General features: G+C 43.7%; 1 protein-coding gene across 28 annotated transcripts in view; it reads right to left on the bottom strand.

Moving 5' to 3' along the window:
- FRMD4A (FERM domain containing 4A) overlaps positions 1-21,916 on the bottom strand; it is a 586,106-nt gene that overhangs the window by 167,507 nt on the left and 396,683 nt on the right. For all 28 annotated transcript variants that reach the window (XM_070601150.1, XM_070601129.1, XM_070601151.1 and 25 more), the window contains one exon: positions 17,544-17,609. In XM_070601150.1, coding sequence (XP_070457251.1) covers positions 17,544-17,609 — 66 coding nt within the window. The remainder of the gene's footprint in view (positions 1-17,543; positions 17,610-21,916) is intronic.

The raw sequence follows: 21,916 nt of genomic DNA, 5'->3' as shown, positions 1-21,916 counted from the left end.
AAATATCTAGAGAGTGCCTATGATGGGCCTGGCACTAGGCAGCTCAGGATAGAATTCAGTCCAGTCACACGTCACTTAACGACAGGGAAGTGTTCTGAGAAATACGTCCTTAGGCGATTTCGTCATTGTGCATAACATCGCAAAGTGTACTTCCACAAACCTAGATGGTATAGCCAACCACACACCTAGGCATGGCACTAATCTTATGGGAACACTGTCATATATGCAGTCCGTCATTGACTGAAGTGTCGTTAAGCAGCACATGACGATATAGAATTTTTCTTCAAGGAACCGGCATCAGTCTTTCTTAGAAGGCACTCTTACGGCATTCATCTAACGTTTTGGTGGCACCAAAATCTTCCCAAAGAGCTCAAAACATTTTTTGTCATTTCCTTGGTCTTGCTGGCTGTCCTGGGAAGGAAAAGGAGGTGGTATAGAAATCAATAATTTTTGTTGGGAAAACTGAGGCACAGAAAGGCCAAGTGGCTTCCTCAGAGCCATCCCATTAGGCCTGATGGAGCTGAGATAGGACACGTGTCTTGACGTGGAGTCAGACGTAACACTTCCCAGAGTGTGATGACACAGAGCCCAGTACCCACTGAAGCTTCATGAGCTGGATCACCCAAAAGGAGCCTATGGTCTAAGAGGGAGGGATTTCCATGGGTAGGGAGGCCTGGGCAGACCGGCTAACTGGGGGCCTTCATCAACCTCCTCAATGGTTTAGCAGGCAAATGTGCCCACATCTCAGATGGGAACGTACTGTGAGCCATTTCTCAGACTGACTTGACACAGAATCCTCCTCTCATGGAGAACCTTCTGGGCCTCATGTTTCATGGAGCACATTTTTGGGAATGCCGGTTCAGGGAACGGTTTCCTCAAGGGGGTGACCTTTTGAAAGAACCATCTAAAATTAGAAATACAAGTTTAAACCAACCAAACTGCCTTCTTTCTCTCTCCCTTAATATGGGCACCGAGCTAGAAAGAAACTTCTCCCAAAGCACGCTGGGCTGAGCCCAGCAGGATTCAAGGGCCCTGACACTCGGGTTCTAGAGTCCCAACTGGGCTCTGAGTCACCGCTTCTCCCATGACAAGTGCCAAGAAGCCAAGAATTCCAGCCAAGATTCCTGACCCTGTTTAATGAAACTGTTCAGAGCTTTCCATAGATCAGAAAGTCAGCAGTGAGGAATGTACGGCAGTTACAAAGGCTCAGAGGGTCATGTTTTCAGCCACTGTTTTTTCCAACAATTGGTCAGAATGGGCAGCTTCTCATTTTTTATGCTCTTGGGTAATATTATTGCTCAGAGTCAATCTCATCTCTATGTTAGCATCACATATCTGTTCACCCGATGCTCTGGCTTTGAGAGTATAACCCCGCATTCACCAATAAGAAATGCGTATTATTGGTATGGCGTGCGGTGTTACCGTAACTTCCTGTTTTCTTCCCATCAAATCCCAATTCCACACTCCGCTTCTGCAAGGTGTCCCGTCAACCCACAAGACTCCAGTTACAGAGAACTGCTGGGCATCTTCTGTTCACCTCCTCACTCTCTTCCTTCTGCTTCACGTTCTGACAACACCGGAACACTCAGGAGTTTATCTCTGGTACCCTACCCAGTGAACACCTTTCAAGAGCATGGAGGAGGAACACAGGCTTAACTCCACCGGAAATCATCCTTTCCATGAAAGACACGACATAACTTTACTTCTCTAGTCATTCCTCCCTTCAAAACATCACGGGAAAGAACCTCTGAATTCCACTGTTCCATTTCCGGTCTACTTTCGTAAACTAACCTCTCACGCTACACTTCTTGGTCTGTTGTCTTGTTTCCTCTGAATTGTTTTCTACGTATCTGACTGTGCTGACATTACATTCCTTAGATTGTAAGCTCCTGGGGGGTGGGAATACTATCTGTTTTCCTTTATTATAGAGTCTAAAATACTGACCATGACCATGACATTGAATACAAGCCAGATGATGATGAGTAAGATAAATACAATGATTAACATAACTTTAGGGCTTGGCTGGAAGGATCTCCATTTCTAAAGACATTTTGAGCCAGTCACTATGTATTTCATCATCCATCTGAACAGGAGACTAACGAAATTCTATTTATGAGGAAATACTTTTTAAATGACCCTCCTCAGTGGTAATGACAGTCAACAGGATTCCTGCCATAAAAAGTCCACTAAAATAACTGAGGAAGCCTGTAGGTGTAGTTGTAAAGTTCTAAGGTTTTCGGTGAGGTCCCAGTTAATTTGGCTTTGGGCACAATTACCATTCTTCTCTCTTCTTTCTCCTTTAAGCTTATTGAACACTGAGAGTTTAAGATTAAGACGCACGTGCTTTTCTGGATTGCACCTGGTCACGTCAAAGACAGCCAGCTCAATGCTCGTCAAGCCCAGGCCCCAAACACAGCTCATTGCATCCAGTCTCCTGGCTCAGGAGGAGAAGGGAGTCTGTCCAGTCCTCATCCCCGTTTTAGAGTGGTTGAGTTAGGGAGTGGCAGACACCTACTGCCAGAGCAATGATTCAGGTCTGAGTCGGCATGTGCTGACCCAGCTCTGGACTCCCTCTGTGAAACACCAAGTCTGAGGGGAACAGCTGTCTTTAGACTCAGAACAAAGAGAACCAGCCCCATAAAACACTCACTTCCCAGGCACAGAAGCTGGAGGCTCATCCCAGGCAGCACACCAGGGTGTCCCTATAAAAATGATGCTGTGAGGCCATGGTGTTCCCTCAGGATGTCAATTATGGGCAGCTTTACACACACTGCTGCTTTTACGCCTCACGACTGCCCTTCAAAAAATGGGTCATTATCTACTTTTTTTTTCCCTTTTACTTACTTAAAAAAAAAAGGTATAAATTCTAAGGCTTCAAGAGGTCATCTGCTCAAGGTCAACATAATGGACTGAATTGTGTCTCTGCAAAATTCACACGTTGAAAGTCCTAACCCTCAATGAGACCAATGTAACTGGATTTGGAGACTAAAGTCTTTAAAGAGGAAAATTAGGTCAAATGGGTTTGTAAGGGTGGGGCCCTAAACCAACAACACTGGCGTCCTTATAAGAAGAGAGAGAAATACCAGGGATGTGCACAGAGGAAAAGACCATGTGAGGACACGTCAAGATGGCGGCCATCTGTACGCCAAGAAGAGAGAACTCAGGAGAAACCAACGCTGCTGACACCTTGATTTTGGACTTCCCGCCTCCAGAACTGAGAGAAAATAAACTTCTGCTGTTTAAGCCACTCAGTCGATGGCATTTCATTACGGCAGCGCTAGCAAGCTAATAAGAGTCACACAATTAAAATGTTCTGATGTCAAAGTTCATGCTCGGGGGCAGTAGCAACTTCATACGTTAACTTTGGTCTTGTTTCAACAATCTCAGGCCAAGTCTTCAGATTTTGGGTGCCTGTGTCATTACCTATTGCTGTATAATAAAGGATTTGACTAGTTTTTGTCCCTGATTCCTGGGAGGCAGACCGTAAGTCCTTGGAATTTCCCCAGTAACAGGAGTATCTTTAATATGTCTGAGCCCCTTGGATCACATCTGAGTTTATGCTAATGAGGTGGATGGATAGGGGCTGGTCTCCAGAAAGACCAACCACCTGATTAGAGGGTTGGGGCTCTGAGCTGCACGTCACCAGCCTGACCTCCAACCTCCAGGGAGGGGAGAGGGGCTGAGACTGGGTTCAGTCATGTGGCCAATGACTTGATCAATCATACCCATGTAACTCTTGGTGGAAATGTAAGTTGGTTCAGCCACTATGGAAAACAGCATGGATGTTCCTCAAAAAATTAAAAATAGAACTACCATATGATCCAGCAAACCCAGTTCTGAGTATATATCCAAAGGAAATGAAAACAGGATATTGAAGAGATATCTGCACTCCCATGTTAATGGCAGCATTAGTCACAATAGCCAGACATGGAAACAACCTAAGTGTCCATCAACAGATGAAGGGATAAAGAAGATGTGGTATATATACACAATGGGATATTATTCAGCCATGAGAAAGAAGGAAATCCTCCCATTTGCAACAACATGGATGACCCCTGAGGGCTTTATGCTAAGTAAGATAAGCCAGACAAAGAAAATATTGTATGATATCACTTATATATGGAATTGAACAAAGCCAAACTCACAGAAATAGAAAGCAGAATGATGGGTACCAGAGGCTGGAGGGTGTGGGGAACTGGAGATATGCTGTTAAAGGGGACTAGCTTGCAACTAGAAGATGAATAAGTTCTGGGGACCTAACGTACAGTACTGTGATTACAGTCAGCAACACTGTATTATAAACTTCAAAGTTGCTTAGAGAGCTCTTAAATGTTCTCACCCCCTAAAAAAGAAATGATAACTATGTGACGTCATGGAGGTGTTAGCTAATGCCATGGTGGCAATCATATGGCAACATATAAGTGTATCACAACACGTTGTCCAGGTTAAACTTACTCAATGTTTTAAGTCAATTATATCTCATTTAAAAAAAAAATCATGCCTATGTAATGAAATGCTAATAAAAACTCTAGACACTGAGGCTCAGTGGGGCTTCCTGGTTGGAGCACAGTGAGAGTGATGTGTCCTGATTCTACGGGGAGAGGGCACAAAGCTCTGCACTTGGGACCCTCTCAAACCTCGCCCTATGTGTCTCTTCATTGGTGGGTCCTGATTTGCATCCTTTATATGAAACTGTATCGTGCTTTTCTGAGTTCTAGGAGTCATTCTAGTGACTTAGCAAATGTGAGAGGGTTATAGGAACTTCCAAATTTGCAGCCAGCTGCTCGGAAGTGCAGAGAGCCTGGGGACCCCTAAACTTACGGCTGGCATCTGAAGAGAGGGTACTCTTGCTGGAGATGCGTGGAGTCTGCACCAACTCCAGGTGGTTAGTGCCAGAACCACACCACAGTGTTGCAGCCACGTTTCCTCTTATCCATCCCTTGGCCTGTGACACTGCATTGCCCTGTGACTTTCACAACCAGGGGCTTCGCCAGTCCCAGATAGGTCTTATTATGCAGCTGAGTGCTTGAAGGCAGAGGGGTTCAGAGGCCAATGAGCAACCAACCCCAAGGCTGGCTGAATATTGGGGATTCAAACAATTATCCCAGGAATAAATTGGGGAGCCTGGGCTCCATTCCTACATTCCTCTTTCTCTTTTGTGAGTATCATCAAGTCCATACGCTTGGATTCATTGAGAAATAATTTAGTTGTCCCTTTGGTCACAAATAAATGAGGACAGAGGTCATAAATTGAAGAAACGAGCAGTTTGTACTTCGACAGCCATTCACTCATTTGCTTATTCGTTCAGTAGCCTAGCATCGAGTTTTTGATGACAGCAGCCACCACGTATTAGACACCCAGGACTAAGGGACATGGCTTCATTATCTCTAATTCTCCTCACAGTCCTACAAGGTCGTTATTACAATTCGCATTTCAGCAACGAGAAAGCTCAAGTTCGTCAAGGTAAATATCTCCCAAGGAAAAGAGACCATCCACACCACCCACCAAGGAAAAGAGAACCAGGATTGAAACCCGGATCTGACTTTACCCAAAGTGTGAGCTTTACTGCATGAACAGCTCCTAAGCCCTGGTACATTTTTCTGTGGGTCCGTGGTGGAAGTAAAAAGTAAGATTAATGTATGTAAACTTCATAAAGTTAAATGCACCTATTTAAAAGACTCTTCTTTACTCTGCTTTCATATCCTTTTTGGAGTGTTTTTCTTTTTCATTTAAAAGTAGCCAGCAATATTTTTTAATACCCTTACTCGGAAAAAAAAATTCCAGCTACACTGTCCTTTTATCACTAAATTTTCTGGTCCCTTAAATCCAAAAGCCTGGAAACCACGGCATCATACTGGGCCTAGCTGTGGGCCACCGAGGGAAGCTCCAGAAAGATGCCCAGATCTGTACTCTCCTCCACGTTCAGTTCTTACTGCCTCAATATACAGTGTGCTGGGAAAGCATGCAGACCACCGCACTGGAGCAGATCCTAGCACTGTCAATGGACCCCACCCCGAGAGTATAGCTGGGTGGAGCCCAAGAACTTGCATTTCTAACATCTTCCCAAGTGATGCTGATGCTGCTGATCCAGGACAACACTTCGAGAACCACCGGCTTAAGCCCGTCACATTAATTCCATTGACTGGTTCAGATATGGGAATGTGAACCAACCACGGTCTGTGGTGGAGTCGGGAAGTGAGGGATGGGAAAGCCATGGGGGAAGGTCCTTCCTCCATGATAAAAAGAGAAACGGGAAGAGAAACTCCCTTTGCTGCTTTCAGTCGTTGAGGTGTGAAGATGCGGTACGTGGGTTGCTGCAGCCAGAACCATGACCAGTGTGGCCAGACAGATGGGAAGGACACAAGTCAAGGAGCCACAAAACTTCCCTACAATTAACTGCATTTAATTTCACGGTGCTCAGGGTGAAGCTGGACAGAAAGATTATTTTTTTCATGCTCATGAATACAATTTGGCGAGAACACTGCTGTTGAACTAAGGGTTACGTGGAAGTGCTAACTGCCTAAGATTTATGCATCGTTGTGTATGTGTATGTGTGTGTATGGGTGTGGGTGTGACAGGGCCAAATGAATGCTGAAGGCATTTTGATGTCATGTATGCATTAGTTTACATACCATTTTACTAATCTCTGAAATGCAGTGAGAAGTCAGCGATTTCCCCACACCTCTCTGACTCTGTTACGGATATGTAGTAAAATGAAGTGGAGAACTGAGGAAATCTGGAGGATTATTACAGTTTGAACGCACCCTTCTACGAGTCTACTGATCGTCCCTCTGTTATTTCATAAATCACTGACACGATCACAAGAGTAAGGAAGGCTACGAAAGGATTTTTATCAGACTGACCTATGGCTCACTTCAATCTAGTAATGCAATTAAGATCTCTCAACAATTTAACATGCAAGAATCACTGGCCTGATCTGTTGCTGCCCTCAAAGGACTCTGTGTGAGATTTTTAAAATCTTCTCCTCTAAATGAAAAAAGTTGCGGCCCGTTGTGAACTGGCAGTGAGGCATTTCCGGAGCCATGAGGTTCTCCTGGGAAGCATCAAAGATTGCTGGGATCCCAGCAGGCTGGTTGGGCTTGAGTTCTTCTGAGCCTTGCAGAGCTGTGCACGACACATGTGAAAGCCCAAAAATGTCCATCCCGCCATGCGCTACAAAATCTGGCTCATGCACCACAGCCTCTGTAAAGAGTACAGGCCTCAGTGGGAAACAACGGTGAACGCGTGAAGTTGTGAGAACATGAGTTTGTGAGTAACGGGCTGGGAAACCCATCACTAACTCATTTATAAGCAACACTATTTGCCTCTAGTTTTTACCCTCCCACATGTCACAGCCAGTATGATCTATTTGCATACAATTGCGCTTCAGGACCATCTAATGCAAAGCATTACGGATAGAGTCATTTATAAAATACTGGGCTGCGACCATCAAGATCATTTTTTTCTATTTTATTCTCAAGGATGACGAGTGATTAGCATGCTTTGACATCATCGGAGGTCAAAACCAGATTCACTTATCTGGACGGTTATCAGGACTCTGCGTGAACACATGTCCATTTATATCCTGCCTGTCCTCATATGACCTTGTCCTATGAGTCGCACATGACATTGGAAGGACAAGTGGTGATAACCAGTGTGCATGAAAAGATCAGGGGATGATGTGTTGGGCAGCCTGGGAGGTTAAGGCAGTTACAACATTTTTGATAGACAGTCAGCCCACCTCTTGTCAAGTGAATTTACACTGAACTCTACAAATGCTCCGCTGAGCCTTGCACAGAGTCATAACGAAGACCAAATTATGAGGAATAACAACACCGTAAATTAGGTAGCACATCCCCAAAAGGCCGAGGTAGTTAACCCTCCCATTTTACACACGATGTAGTAAAGGCAAATGGCTTCCTTCCCAGGGTATCACAGCTACCAAGCGGTCCAGCCTGGGCATCTGATTCCAGGCCAAGAGATGAGGTACCGGGAAGTCTGAGCAGTTTACGTGTTCTAATTCACGGAGTCCTAATCTCGACTTGACGGGCAGGTTTTAGAATCAATTCACAGACAAAATCAGAGGAGGAACATGGAGGCAGCTATCATTCCCAGGTCACGGGTAAAGAAACTGAAGCTTAAAAGGCTGTGCAGTTGGCCGAGGGGACGGAGCTACTAAGTGTTGGAGCCGGTAGCTTCTTGACCGTGGCTGATTCGAATTCTGGCCAGGTGGTGAAACCAGGCAGTCTGGCCGCAGAGTCCGTGCTCTCAGTGTGCTGGTTAGAGCCACTGCTTTTCCTCTGGAGCCAGACAGCCTGATTTTGAATCAGGTCTCTACTATTTACCAGCTGAGCCACTCCAAATGAGTTATTTAACTTCTCTGTGCCTAAATTTCCTCATTGAAGAAGTGGGAATGGTTACCAAGCTCATCCAGTTGTGGAGCTGATTATCAGCTGATGATTTAGCACATAAGAAGCACTCAGAACAGAGTCTGGTACAGAAAAAAGGGCTCAATTAGCTAATGCGGTGATTAATCACTAAGGTATAAAATTTCCAAAGCATTTAAAAGATGGCGTACGTAATTAAAACGCAATTTGCATTTAACAGTTCAGGAATGTGCTCATTCGCATAAAGCAAAGGATACATATATTTTCCATCATCTGGTTTCTATCTAGAATAGTGATTTCCAAACCCTGAGTGGTCTGCTGAGACCCCTCAGGGGAATCCCCTGTTAGAGGTGGAGGAAAAGTGAGAGGGGTTCAGACTTCCTCCATTTATATGATTTTGCACAAAGGATTTTGCAACTAAAAGAAGTTGGAGAACCATTGGTCTAAAAGACTACAGCGGGGTCACATGGCGGCTTCTATTACTATGGATAAAATTCCCTGCAATGGTAAAGTTCAGAACCCCAGCTCTGCCGGGCCAAGGGTGGCAACTGTGACACCATAGGGCACACTCAGAGAGTAGGCAGTTCAGGGCAAAAGTATACTCTTTAATACCTCTTTAACATACTGCTCTTGCAAGGAGGCCAGGGTCAGGTTATAAATGGACGTAAGAGTCCAAGAAAAAAATTCAAATAGGATGAACTATTGAAGGCTTTTGAGCAGAGATATGTCACAAAGTCGTACTTGAGGAATAATCTGCTTATGATGTGCAGGACAAATTGGGATGGCCATAAATATGGAATTACAGAGGTCGGCGAGGAAGCTGCTGCAGGACTCCAAGCCAACAGGGCAGTGACAATGAGCATGTTGATGATGTTGAGTCCATCGTGGTCAATGTCTACACAAGGGTGATGGTGCGAGCGGAGACGGAAGGTTATTTCCTTAAGAGGGGGAAACCTGGCAAGACTTCAGGATGGTAATGGACCTGAGGAAGAAGTCAAAAGAGGAGTCTGGGTTCTTGGTTGCCTTGGACAATGGGGGGCTCTCCTTGAAGGAGGTGCAAGAAAAAGATAAGCTGTATTTGAGGAGGAGTGGGGAATGGGTTTGGGGTGGGTATGTGGAGTCGAGCTGCCACCTAGGGGGTCACTTACACATACCTGGCAGGTGGCTGAGGTGTGGGAAAGGCGCTTTGGCACGATTTGGGAATCTCCCATTTTGCTTTGGCAGCGAAATTGTTAGTTCTGTGCCAGGTAAGGGAGGAAACAGGAAAGCAGAGAGATTCAAGGGCTATAAGGAAGGCCCACACGGTGACAAAGTCAGGGGAAAATACAGAGCAGCTGAGATGTCCTCAGACCTTTCGATTCCTTCCTCCACCACCTCTGCTACTGGACAACTCCGCGTTTCTCAGGAGAGGGCCGGCCGGCCTGCCTGCCTGCCTTCTTTCCTCCCTTCCTTCTTTGGGCTGGGTAGGACAACCGTCACAGAGGCTGCCAGAATGAAAAGATCTCCCCTCCAACCGTCCTGCACCCCATCCTGACAAAGGACAGGATGCACCCAGAAAGGGGACCATCCCAGTGACACGAAACCAAGCAGTGGGGAACACACAGCCCATTTGAGGAACAAGAACACCTACCCCTGGATTTGGAAAAAGTTATAGAGGCTGAAAAATCATTTCTCACCTCTAGATAGACCCTCTTGCCCCAAAGGGGGGCACACTTAGACCTGCACAGACAGTGGTCGACGAACAAAGGAGATTTACCAAATGAGCAAGTATCTGAATTGAGCAATGTGCCAAAAATCAATCTGTGAGTTATGGCTAAAAAGCAAAAACACCCAGATTTGTTAACTCCCAGATTCTGTGACGCCATCCTTGCCAGATGGCCAGTCTTCTCTCATTTCCATATTCTTCTTAGGGGTGTGCGCACATGTGCATGTGTTTGTGTGTGTCTTGCCCCTATAAGCTCAATTACATTTTGCTGAATTGCACTGTGTGCTAAATTCATTTTAACCCCCCACCCTGACCCCTACACCAGTCTTTCTCATTCCTCTTTAGCAGGGAGACAAAAACTTGGAGCCCATAGTTTACAGTCATCTTCTGAGGTCCCTTATCTGCCAACACTTCCCATTGGGCTACTTTGGAGAATACGTGGAAATGATTTTGCAAAGGCATCAAAGAAAAAGACAACTCAGCAGTGACACAAAAGCGAAAACAAAACCATAAAATCAATTTTGTGGAGGGTCATTCCCGGAAGGGAAGGAGATGTCCTGTGTCTTCTCCCAGCTTTTCTTTTCTCTCTCTTGACATTCAGTTTGAACCACGTGAAACTGTCCTTTCAATAGGTTAAAATTAGCATCAAGGGAGAAGCGGGCACAGAACTGGGCGTGTGCAGAGGATGGCAAGATGGGGGAGGGGCGCGAAGAAGGGGTTGTTGCTAGGCAACCAGAGCCTGGACCCCAACAGCCCCTGGAGATGATCTTCTCTCCTCACCCTGTGCCTGGCTGAGCAGTCTGGTCCTGGAGCTGCGTGTGTGTGCGCGTCTGTGTGTTGGGGAGGGGGGAGGTCCCCAGATGATTGCATCAATCTCATGTATCCTGACACTCCTCCCTCAGTCACAGCCCCATGGGGAGACTGGGATTCTCTTTTGTTCTCAACCAGAGCAGAGCTCACCAACTCTTCCGTAAAGGCCCTGGCTGGAGAAGGGGAGCTGTACAGGTCCCTCTCTCCTTGCCAAGGGGAAACTCATTAGCTGCTTGTGTCATTCCAGAGTACACTTTATGGACTCTTTCTTATTCCTCTAAGCCACTAAATGCATTTTGATTACATGTAGAATTACCATGATGTCATCTTTCTCTAATCTATACCTTAATATCTATTGGCTTCACCATGTGCCTTTAAAATGTTAAATATTATCAGCCACTCCCAGGGGCTGGAAAGACATCTGTTTGGCTCATTTGGTGGAGTGCCCCGTTTGCAGAGAGGAGCCTAATAAATGATGATGGCAATCATGGTAAAGTTTGAAGTCAGCCCACAGCAGTGCTGCCTGACACCCGTTTGGCTCTTGTTTTATGAGGTGGCCTGGTGGCCTGGGAGGTCCTGGACAGAAGGTTCATAACACAGAGGCCCTCGGTCTGTTCCCAGCATCTGCACCTGGCTTCCCGCCCCCAGCTGAGACTGTACCTCCTGGTGATTCAGACCAGACAGGAGCAGATGGCAGACCTGGCTCATGCTTCACTGGAGGGGCCAGCCAGCAACTCAGACCACCCTTCTCAGTTGAGAAGATATGGAATCAACTCTGTATTCTTTTTTCTTGGCAATGTGTGTTTTGGGGAGTTCCTAGTTTACTTGTTAGAGAGAACAATCCCTTGTATTTTTAGAGAAGAATACTATAAACCACGGAAGTAGCTGAGAGGATGGGGTGTGAGGGCAAGCGTGTACGTGGGTGTGTGCACACATGTAGAGAACACAGGTCAATTCATTTATTCTAGGTAGCACCATTAAGAGTTCCAGATTTTTTTTAAGTCATATACAGCTTTGTTTTGTTTTTCTTTTTTGGTGCGGAAGAGTGGCCCTAAGCTAGCATCTGTTGCCAATCTTCCTCTTTTTGCTTGAGGAAGATTGTCCCTGAGCTAACATTTGTGCCAGTCTTCCTCTATTTTGTATGTGGGACGCTGCCACAGCATGGCCTGATGAGCAGTGCGTAGGTCTGCGCCTGGGACCCAAACCCGCAAACCCTGGGCTGCCGAAGCAGAGCACACAAACTCAACCACTCATCAGGCTGGCCCCCATATACAGTTTTTTTTTTAAGTCCATTATAGGCCAGGATATTTACTTTGCCTTCAATGTCACTTTAGTCAGAGCCCATATTAACTTACTTCACCTTTAAGATGGAGTTATCACTAGCATTGTTGTCAGACAGAGAAAAGTGCCTAGAAGCAACAGTTATTTAATCTGTTAAGTTCAAATAAAGCTGTAAAGTTTCTTCCACACTCAATACCTGAGGCTCACCCATGATGTGGGAATCCTTCATCATCCCGTGTCACATGTTTAAATCTTCACTCCATAGATTAGAAACTAAAAGAAGCGAAACGACCTGGGTAAGCCCATCTTCAGTTCTTGACCTGAGATGAGGTTCAAAGTCTAAGTCCAGGTCATTTATGATGCTGGTGTTGGGGGCCAACGGAGCTGCCACCTTACAGGTGAACTACATCATGTCTCAGGCTTTTACTGTATAAAAATCATATTCTTATGGTGTATGTGGGATGCCACCAGAGTGTGGCTTAATGAGCAGTGCTAGGTCCACACCCAGGATCTGAACCTGCAAACAACGGGCCGCACTACGCCACCGGGCCAGTCCTCTGAAATTTTAAATTTTTTAGTAGCCATATTAAGCAAGGAAAAAGAATCAAGTGAGATTAATTTTAATTATACGCTTTCTTTAACCTAATACACCCAAAACATTTCAATCTCAGCAAGGAATCATCAATATAAAAATCAGTAATAAGACATTTTACTGTTTTTTTCATACAAAGCCTTCCAATTCTGGTGTGCATCTTACACTTATAGTACATCTCAGTCTGGAGCCACATTTCAATGCTCCAACCAGACTACACAGTGCAGCTCTAAATCTTTCCTGACGTTTCTGTCCTGCTGGTTTTCTCAGGATTAGGAACACTGTGTCATGTACATAATCTGTCTACGGTCGTTAATTCTCTTGAGAAATACCAACCAGTGGAAGTTTGCTCCACTTCTCAGAATCATAGGACACTCTGTTCCTCTATTTTAACAGAAGTAGATGGTTATAAATGTGCTGCCAACCCACTGAGAGACTGGGTCAGAGGGCAGAGACCTGGTAATCCTGGAATACTGCCTGACATCATGGGGTGGGGTCCTAAACAAAACAAAAAGTGAGGTTCATTGTGGCAGAGTTGGGGGGATGGAGAGGACTCAAGATTTGTTACGCTCTATCACCAAAGGGAAGAAATTCTGCCAATGGAACATAATATCTACTCATCTAAATTGCTGAGAAAAAGCCCTGACATGAGGTGGCCCCAGGAGCAGAAGGTACACGTCTATTTTTCTCGTGCTGGCCCGTCTTCCTGTAAGGCAGGATATCCTACAGTATCATAGGCCTCAAGAGAACCTAATAAGGAAGGGCTACCCTCAGCCATTCCAACTGAGTGAAAATCTATTCTATTTTTAAGAAACCCAAGAGAAAGAGTCCAGAATCTTCCCTCTGAATGTCTTCCAGGACTCCATCTATGGACCCTCCCTGTCAGGAAATTCTTCTCAGTCTTATTTAAATTATTCTCCCTAAGGCTGAAGCAATTTCCCTTTCTTTGCTTTCAAAATGCACCCCTAAGTATGCATTCAGATCACACAAAAAATGCAGAAAGTCATTTTAAAGGAGTAACCACAGAAAGACAAGACTTGAGAAGTTCAGTTTAATACAGAACACACATGGTGCCCTCTTATAGCTACGGAAGCTTCAGGAACAGGCTAACTGAGTCTTACATGACGGCGGCCTCTCGTTTCCACGCTGGCTTTTTCGAGTACATTTCTTTGAGTACATTTCTGATTGCTTGAGACAATTTTAGATGACAGGGCCAATGACATTGTCTCCGGTTTGGATGGGAGGGTGACAGGGCTGAATAACCTGCCACCCATCATGAGCAAAGCTGCAGGCTTGATTTATTACTGAATGCTCACATCATCCTTCCAGCTGTCCTCAAGTGGAATTTAAGGACTTAAGGAGTCACGTGGTAACGTCGTGGGTGTCAGGGACCCGCCTGTGGATTTAGAGATGAGCCTTTCAAATATTAAATCTTAGTATATGCACTCTTGACCTTTGCCCTTTCTCCCATACGGGTAATGTGGGATTTACTGAGGGCAATCACGGATTTGGAAGCACAGATTCGGTAATCTCAAAGGGCTTTCTAAGAAGCATTAAATATTACGATTATGGTTATTTTGCTCTGCAACCCAGAGAAAGGAAACGCTACCTCTCCAGTAGCCATGTCTACAGCACTGTAAGAAATTACCTCCGGAGTTGTCTGGTTGCCAGCATCCTTCTGGTAGGAAGCAATTCTTGATAGTTCTTGATTCCAAGTCAGCTAACTCTTATAACACTTGTGCTGTTGGAATTCTCCTGTTTCTTAATATTTGAGGTGTCACCTTTGACGTATCTGTCACCCTGTGAGTTTAGTGGCTGAAAAACTAGACTTCCCACCTCTGCCCCTCCTGACTAACATCTTTCAGTCAGTCACCCTTGTGTAAACCTGTCTGCTTCTCCGCGGGAGGTAAGCATTTCCTCGAAAGCTTCCTCTCCGTCTTGTAAACCTCATCAGGTAAACGGTACCCACGCCTTCCCATCTCCCCAGCTTCAGGTCAAAAGGCATTGCTTAGTCTAAGGCTTATCACAAATATTCTGAAATGGTTCTTAACAGCAGCAGCCACAAAACCTTCAGCACTCAATATGCTTGAGTGACTAAAGCGTAAACGAATCTGAAAGGTTGTCACTCTACAAACTTAAAATACCCAAAAGAGGGTTATGGGGTCCAAATGTTTTCTGCTATTAAAAACATTAGATTTAACATTATTAAAAACCTAGAGATGGGTTCAAATGGGCTGGAGAATAGGGATTCCCTCTAGAAAGGATTTTGTCAAAAGAAGATGATCCTGGACAACAGAACGTTGTAGAGGAGAAGAAAAGTCCTATGATGAAATTGGCTTTTGTTCAATAGTTTTAACCTGTTTCTCCAAGTTTTGCTGAAGCCCACTCCATCCACAATCATGCAGAAAGGAGTTTAGAATCGTCCCTTCTTTATTTATTTTCTTTCTGTGCTAAACTAAACCTCTTGCCAAGCAACTGGTTCTATGGCAAGAAGTCCTTTGGGCAAGTAACACCAGGGCATCTTAGGATTCGCCCGGTCTTTCATTCAACAAGGATTTAGTTCTTGGCATATGTGCCAGGCATTGTGCTGGGTCTCGGGGATACACAGTGATCATCACACCGACCCAGCCTTCAAATTGATAGAGGCTCTAGGAAAAGCTGACAAGTGAACCGGGCGGGGTCAGCAAAGACCCAGACTTAGGAGGGGCAGAGGGTGGGACCAGGGAAAGCTTTGAGGGGAAAGTGCCTCCTAAGCTGTGCACTGAGGGCCCAACAAAAACCAGGCAGGTACAGGGACAGGAGTAAGAAGGAAAATGTTCCAGGAAGAGGGGATAACATGTGAGGCGTGTTCTAGAAAGGAATGGAGAGAGTGTGAACTGCTCTTGTTTGACCTAATTCAACATTTTCTTGATTGCGAACGGTTGGGGACGACCTTTCCAAAACTGTGCACATCAGTAATTAAATATCTTTTCTGTGACTCAAGTCCACGTCAGATGGCCTCATTCATATTTTCCCAGGGCAGGCTGGCCAATTGACTGCAACTTCACTGCCACTTGAGGTCTCCTTTCCTGTCTCAGAGAGTGGCTGCTTTCTAAGCCTCTAAGTGTTGATAGGAAAAAAGCATCTAAAACACATCAGCCCACCCACCTTATAAACTCTTCAGGCTGACTCTGAGCAATTTAAAGTTTTAAATGCTTTATTAGTGATTTTGCTAATTGAAGAGATCTGGCTCACTTCATGGTTCCTGCCTACTGTCTTACCCCCTCAAATCTCATCCACAAGTTCGACTCTTAATAACTGTAAATCTTGGAATTAGCCTAATAAGGGCATAATCCAAAACACAGGAGAACTCTATACACATGGATAAATTAATCACAGCAGTTATTGGTAATAGTGGAAAAATTGTAAAAGAAAAAAAAAAACCTCTTAAATGGGTAAATGATTAGATAATAATGGTATATCCATTTCGGTAATTTATGCAGCTATTAAAGATGACAATTTACAGCAACTTGGAAAACACTAGTGAAAGACAATGTTTGGTGGGAAAGTAAAATATATAGAATTACACACATTATGATCACAACCATGTAAGAAATATAAATACAACAAATGCTGGAAAGTGATCTGCTGAAAATGAGAATAGCAGTTGAATTAGTGTGCTATGATTATGAGCTTCTTCCTATTTTCTCTGTTTCCTACGTTGCAGTTATAATGCCTTTATAATTTAAATCCTATTAAAAGTATTAATTCTTTAAGTTAGCCATTTGAACATTTTCAAATACAAGCAGCACGTACAGGGAACAGGAGATCAGAGTATTTACACGTGAATCTCCCCATCGACGCAGCATTATTTCCCCCAGTGAATGAGCACGTGAGTGTCGTTTCAACAGTGATGAACAGTAGCTTCTTCGTGGCAAAATGTGATGGATAATGAGGAGCACTGCCCTAAGAATCTGACAGACATTTGAGAATATTAAGCATATTCTATATTTAAGCACATTCTAAACACAGAACTATATTATTATAGAAGTTAGAGTCAAACAGTAGATTTTGAATTAAGCTCTTTAAATCAAGTTTGGATAGTTCATCTTCCTCAGGGCTCTGGGTAAAACAAATGATTTTTTTCAAGAGTAAACAGAACAAGACCAGGGTCTATGATTCTAACGACTCCTCTCACTTCTCTGACACTGATGTCTTCTTAGTTTGGAGATAAATTGATTGATTTGCTGTGTGTCAGTTTCTCCAGATGTTCAACAGTGATGGCAATACTGATCCACGGGATGGGGCAAGGGGATCACTCAGCTCTTAGAGGGAGACAGAGCCAAGAGACTGCGTCTCTTCCTTCACATCTAAAAACGCTTAACTTGAAAATAAAGAACTGTTTTCTACCCCTCTCTGAGCAAAGACAACAACTAAACCAGTTTTAGTTGCAGCAAGAGTTATTTAGGTTAGATTATAGGTTAACTCCTTCCAAGCAGAAAGAATAGCTAATGGCAGTTATGGAATTTCCTTTTTGAGACATTGGCAACAATAGGTTAGATACACATCTGGCCTTGAATGGCTCAGGCACGGTGTACAAAGAAACAGCATGCACAAAAGTAGCACGCACGCAGACAAAAATACCACGAGGTGTCCTACTCCTTCTCGCAAAGATTTTAATAGATAGATTTAAACACAGTTTACATTCTCCCCCTCCCCTCAGCTGAATCAAAGTCTGAACCATACCAGTCTCAGACGAAACTCAGAAAGTTGGCCAAAAGTCATTTACCTGTACTAGGAGTTCCAGCTTCCTGTCATCAAGAAGATGTACTTGACATCGACGGCCCTCCGTCATCTAAGAAGAAAGAGAAATGATGGTCACTGAGAGTCTAGCAGCCCGACAAATGGTTAGAGGGTCCCCCATGCTGGACTCCACCAGGCATACTCCTCTGGGCCAAACTTCCCCTGGGAGTAGGTACTATAAAATGCCAAGAAGTGGCAGGGCTGGTTCATTCATTCATTCAAAAACATTTATTGGGCACTTAATATGTGGCAGGCACTATTCTGGGAGCCGGGTGTACAGTGGCACACAAGACAAGGTCCCTGCCTTCATGGAGCTTACATTGTTATGGGGAGATGTAAAATAAATTAGCAGAGACATATATAACATAATATCAGGAGGTGATAAGTGTTATTCATGCTTCAGTCATTCTTCCATTCAATCATTTTGTCACAATGCATTAGGGCCAGACCTCAGTATCCGGTTTCTGCCCCCTCTGGACTTGTCCCTCTTACTGATCACCAGAGAGTAGATGACCACCCCTTTGGCAATTGCATTTGCTTTCTGTGTTAATCATCCTTTTTCCTCGTTTAGGACCCTATTCCCTACAGAGATTTACCAATGATAGAGAAGCCCTGGAGAAAAATGCTCAGAGCTAAACCTGACCCCGAACCCTTGTGCCTTTCACTATGAACGTCTCTGCGCCACGTAATAGAAGGAGCAGCTAGGCAGGCACCAGAGCCCAAGTTGAGTCTTGGCCATACCGGCTACTGGCTACAGGACTTTGCACAAGCGTCTGTTATCTCTGTGCCCCGGTCTCATGCACAAACACGAGTGGGCTGGGCCCAATGGGGTGCTGGTGAATGTTTAATAACTGGCATTCTGGAAGGAAAGAGCCTTAATTTGTACCATTTGCTGGAGCTCTGGTATCAGCCTCAAAGGAAATCCTCCGAAGAACAAGCCTTCTCATAGATGTCAGCTGGCCAACATTCTGATCAAAAATTGTCTTGCTCTCTTTGATATGTGGAAATATGTCTCCACTTATCTGCACTATGTCTGACTTCCAGCTACTGTCACACAACATTGATAGCCTTTCCAACAGACAGATACAACAGACATTGATAATCTCAAGAGCATAGATGACAGCGAAGTGTAGTCAAATAATTAGGAAGCGATGGATTTTGAGTATTTACTACCTTTGTTTTTAATATAATTTATTTACGTCTAAATTTATATAACTTAATTTTAATAATGGCTATATCTTACAACTCAAATGCAAAACTCGTGAAAATTAACAACTGACTCTCACAAGTGGGTATGAGCTGGCTCCAACACCACTGTCTGGACCAGAAGACCCATAAGAGTCTTTCTAGCCCTTGTACTTTTATATGACTCTGTAGCCCTCACTGAAGCCACTTTCTTTTCTCCCAGCTGCCACTCACGTCACACAGATCAAAAGGAAGGACGCACATGGGCAGATCCTGTCCTCTGGTGGGGCATGGCCATCAGAGTCGCTTCTCATGAGCACTTTCTCCAAGAAAGATGGAAGAGAGAGCCTCTTCTCTTCTTGTTCAGTGGGGCTTATTCTCCAATGATCAGCATGTCCAAAGCTGTCATGTACTCCCATGAGAAAATTCTCTTTTTCCTTCCTCAAAAGAAGCCAACCCATCATGCTTCATTCAAGTCAGATGTCCCTACTTATGGGATCTAAATCAAAACAGCATGTCCTGCTTGGATGGGGCTAAAGTCAAAAGTCTCTTGAATCTAAGTTATAAGAGTGACTCAGCAGTCCCCAGCTCTGAGAAAAATCATCAAGAAAAGTTTCACATACTCATAAGCACTCTAACAGAGGCTAAAATAGAGTACATTTTAAGGAAAAACTTCAATCCACAGGATTGCCATTTTGCACAAAGCAGGCAGCTACGGACATGAGGCAGGCCCACATAAAGTCCTTATTCACTCTGAACCCTTAACTTCAGGTGTTAATTGCCTTAGTAAATTCCCCTTAGAATCTATCAACTTTGTACATGATAGGCACCTTAGTTGATTGACTTAATTTTAAAAAAAAATCATCAGCCTCAAAAAATAAACAAGTGGGACTATATCAAACCAAAAAGCTTCTGCACAGCAAAGGAAACCATCAACACAATGAAAAGACAACCTACCTAATAGGAGAAAATATTTTCAAATCATGTATCTGATAACTGTGAAGATCCAAAATATATATAAAAAAATCCAATTAAAAAATGGGCAGAGGATCTGAATAGACATTTTTCCAAAGAAGACACACAGATGGCCAACAGGCTTATAAAAAGATGCTCAACATTATTAATCATCAGGGAAAAACAAATCAAAACCACAAGGAGATATCACCTCACAGCTGTGAGAATGGCTGTAATCAAAAAGACAGAAAATGGCAAGTGTTGGTGAGGATGCGGAGAAAAGGGAATCCTTGTGCACTGTTGCTGGGAATGGAAATAGGTGCAGCCACTATGGAAAACAGTAAGGAGGATCCTTGACAAAATAAAAATAGAACTACCTCATGATTCAGCAATTCTGCTTCTGAGTATTTATCCAAACAAGACGAAAACACTAACTCAAAAAGATATGTACCCTCATATCCACTGCAGCATTATTTACAACAAAGAAGACATGGAAGCAACGTAAGTGTCCATTGATGGATGTATGGATAAAGAAAATGTGGTGTGTATATATACAATGGAATATTATTCAGCCATAAAAAAGAATGAACTCTTGTCATTTGTGACAACATGGACGGACCTTGAGGGCATTATGCTAAGTGCAATAAGTCAGACAGAGAAAGACAAATACCGTATGATCTCACTTATATGTTGAACCTAAAAAAAACCCCCCAAAAACCCGAATTCATAGGTACAAGGTAAAGATTGGTGACTGCCAGAAGTGGGGAGATGAGGGGTGGGCAAAATGGGTGAAGCGAGTCAAAAGGTACAAACTTCCAGTTATAAGATGAATAAGTCCTGGGCTGGCTCCGTGGCCGAGTGGTTAAGTTCGCGCGCTCCGCTGCAGTGGCCCAGGGTTCAGACCCTGGGCACGGACAGGGCACCGCTTGTCAGGCCACATTGAGGCGGCGTCCCACATCCCACAACTAGAAGGACATGCAGCTAAGATATACAACTGTGTACAGGGGGGGTTTGGGGAGAGAAAGCAGAAAAAAAAAAAAAAGATTGGCAACAGTTGTTAGCCCAGGTGCCAATCTTTAGGAAAAAAAAAAAATATGAATAAGTCCTGGGGCTGTAATGTACACATGGGGACTACAGGTAATAATACTGAATCGTATATTTGAAAAGAGAGTAGATCTTAAAAGTTCTCATCACTAGAAAAAAATTTGTGTGAGGTGATGGATGTTAACCAGACTTATTGTGGTGATCAATTCATAATGCATACAAATATTGAATCATTATTTGTACACCCGGAACTAATATAAGAAGTCAATTATATCTCAAGGAAAAAGGAAAGAAAAAAACTTTTACAAAGTAAGTAAATGACTTTGCTGGGAAAAAAGAAATCCATCAGCTTCATTTTAATCACTCCCCTAAGTTCAATGAAAGCTACCATAATTTTAAATTAGACTAAAATATGTGCTGCCATATCAAAGTGTATAAACAATTCTTTCATCAAAAAAGTAGACCAAGGGGCCAGCCTGGTAGCGCAGCGGTTAAGTTCACATGTTCCGCTTTGGCAGCCAGGGGTTCGCCGGTTCAGATCCCGGGTGTGGACATGGCACCGCTTGTAAGCCATGGTGTGGTGGCATCCCACATATAAAGTAGAGGAAGATGGGCACAGATGTTAGCTCAGGGCCAGTCTTCCTCAGCAAAAAGAGGAGGACTGGAGGTAGATGTTAGCTTAGGGCTAGTCTTCCTCAAAAAAAAAAAAAAAAAGTAGACTAAAAATGTTCAGGTTCCCACAGGTCAATTGATAGCAACTGTACAGGTACTTTGGATAAAATTTTAGACATTCAGCAAATCAGTTCTTACCAGAAAGAACCTAAGTTTAATGGTGTAGAAATTCCACAAAGGAAATTGCTACAACCATCTAGCACATTATTTTGAAATTCCTTTAAAAACACTTATTCCAGGTTTGAGAAACTCCTCTGAAGGGTGGGGACAGGGGAGGATTTTAAGAAAGAAATTCCGCTTGTCCTGCTGCACATTTAAAAACTTATTTAATTGAAACCAATTTAACTTTTTAAAATGCTGCATATTTAAAACACAAAGTTCTGAGTTTCATTTTATTGTAAAAGGTTAAGGATATAAACATGTTCTTGAGTTACTTATTCAAATGCTAATAAATTTTATAAAAACAAAGGAAAATTGGTATCTGAAATACATTACCATATCAAA

The sequence above is a fragment of the Equus przewalskii genome, chromosome 30 (assembly GCF_037783145.1).
Source record: "Equus przewalskii isolate Varuska chromosome 30, EquPr2, whole genome shotgun sequence".
NCBI lineage: Eukaryota > Metazoa > Chordata > Mammalia > Perissodactyla > Equidae > Equus > Equus przewalskii.
This window is presented reverse-complemented; position numbering and strand designations above follow the sequence as displayed.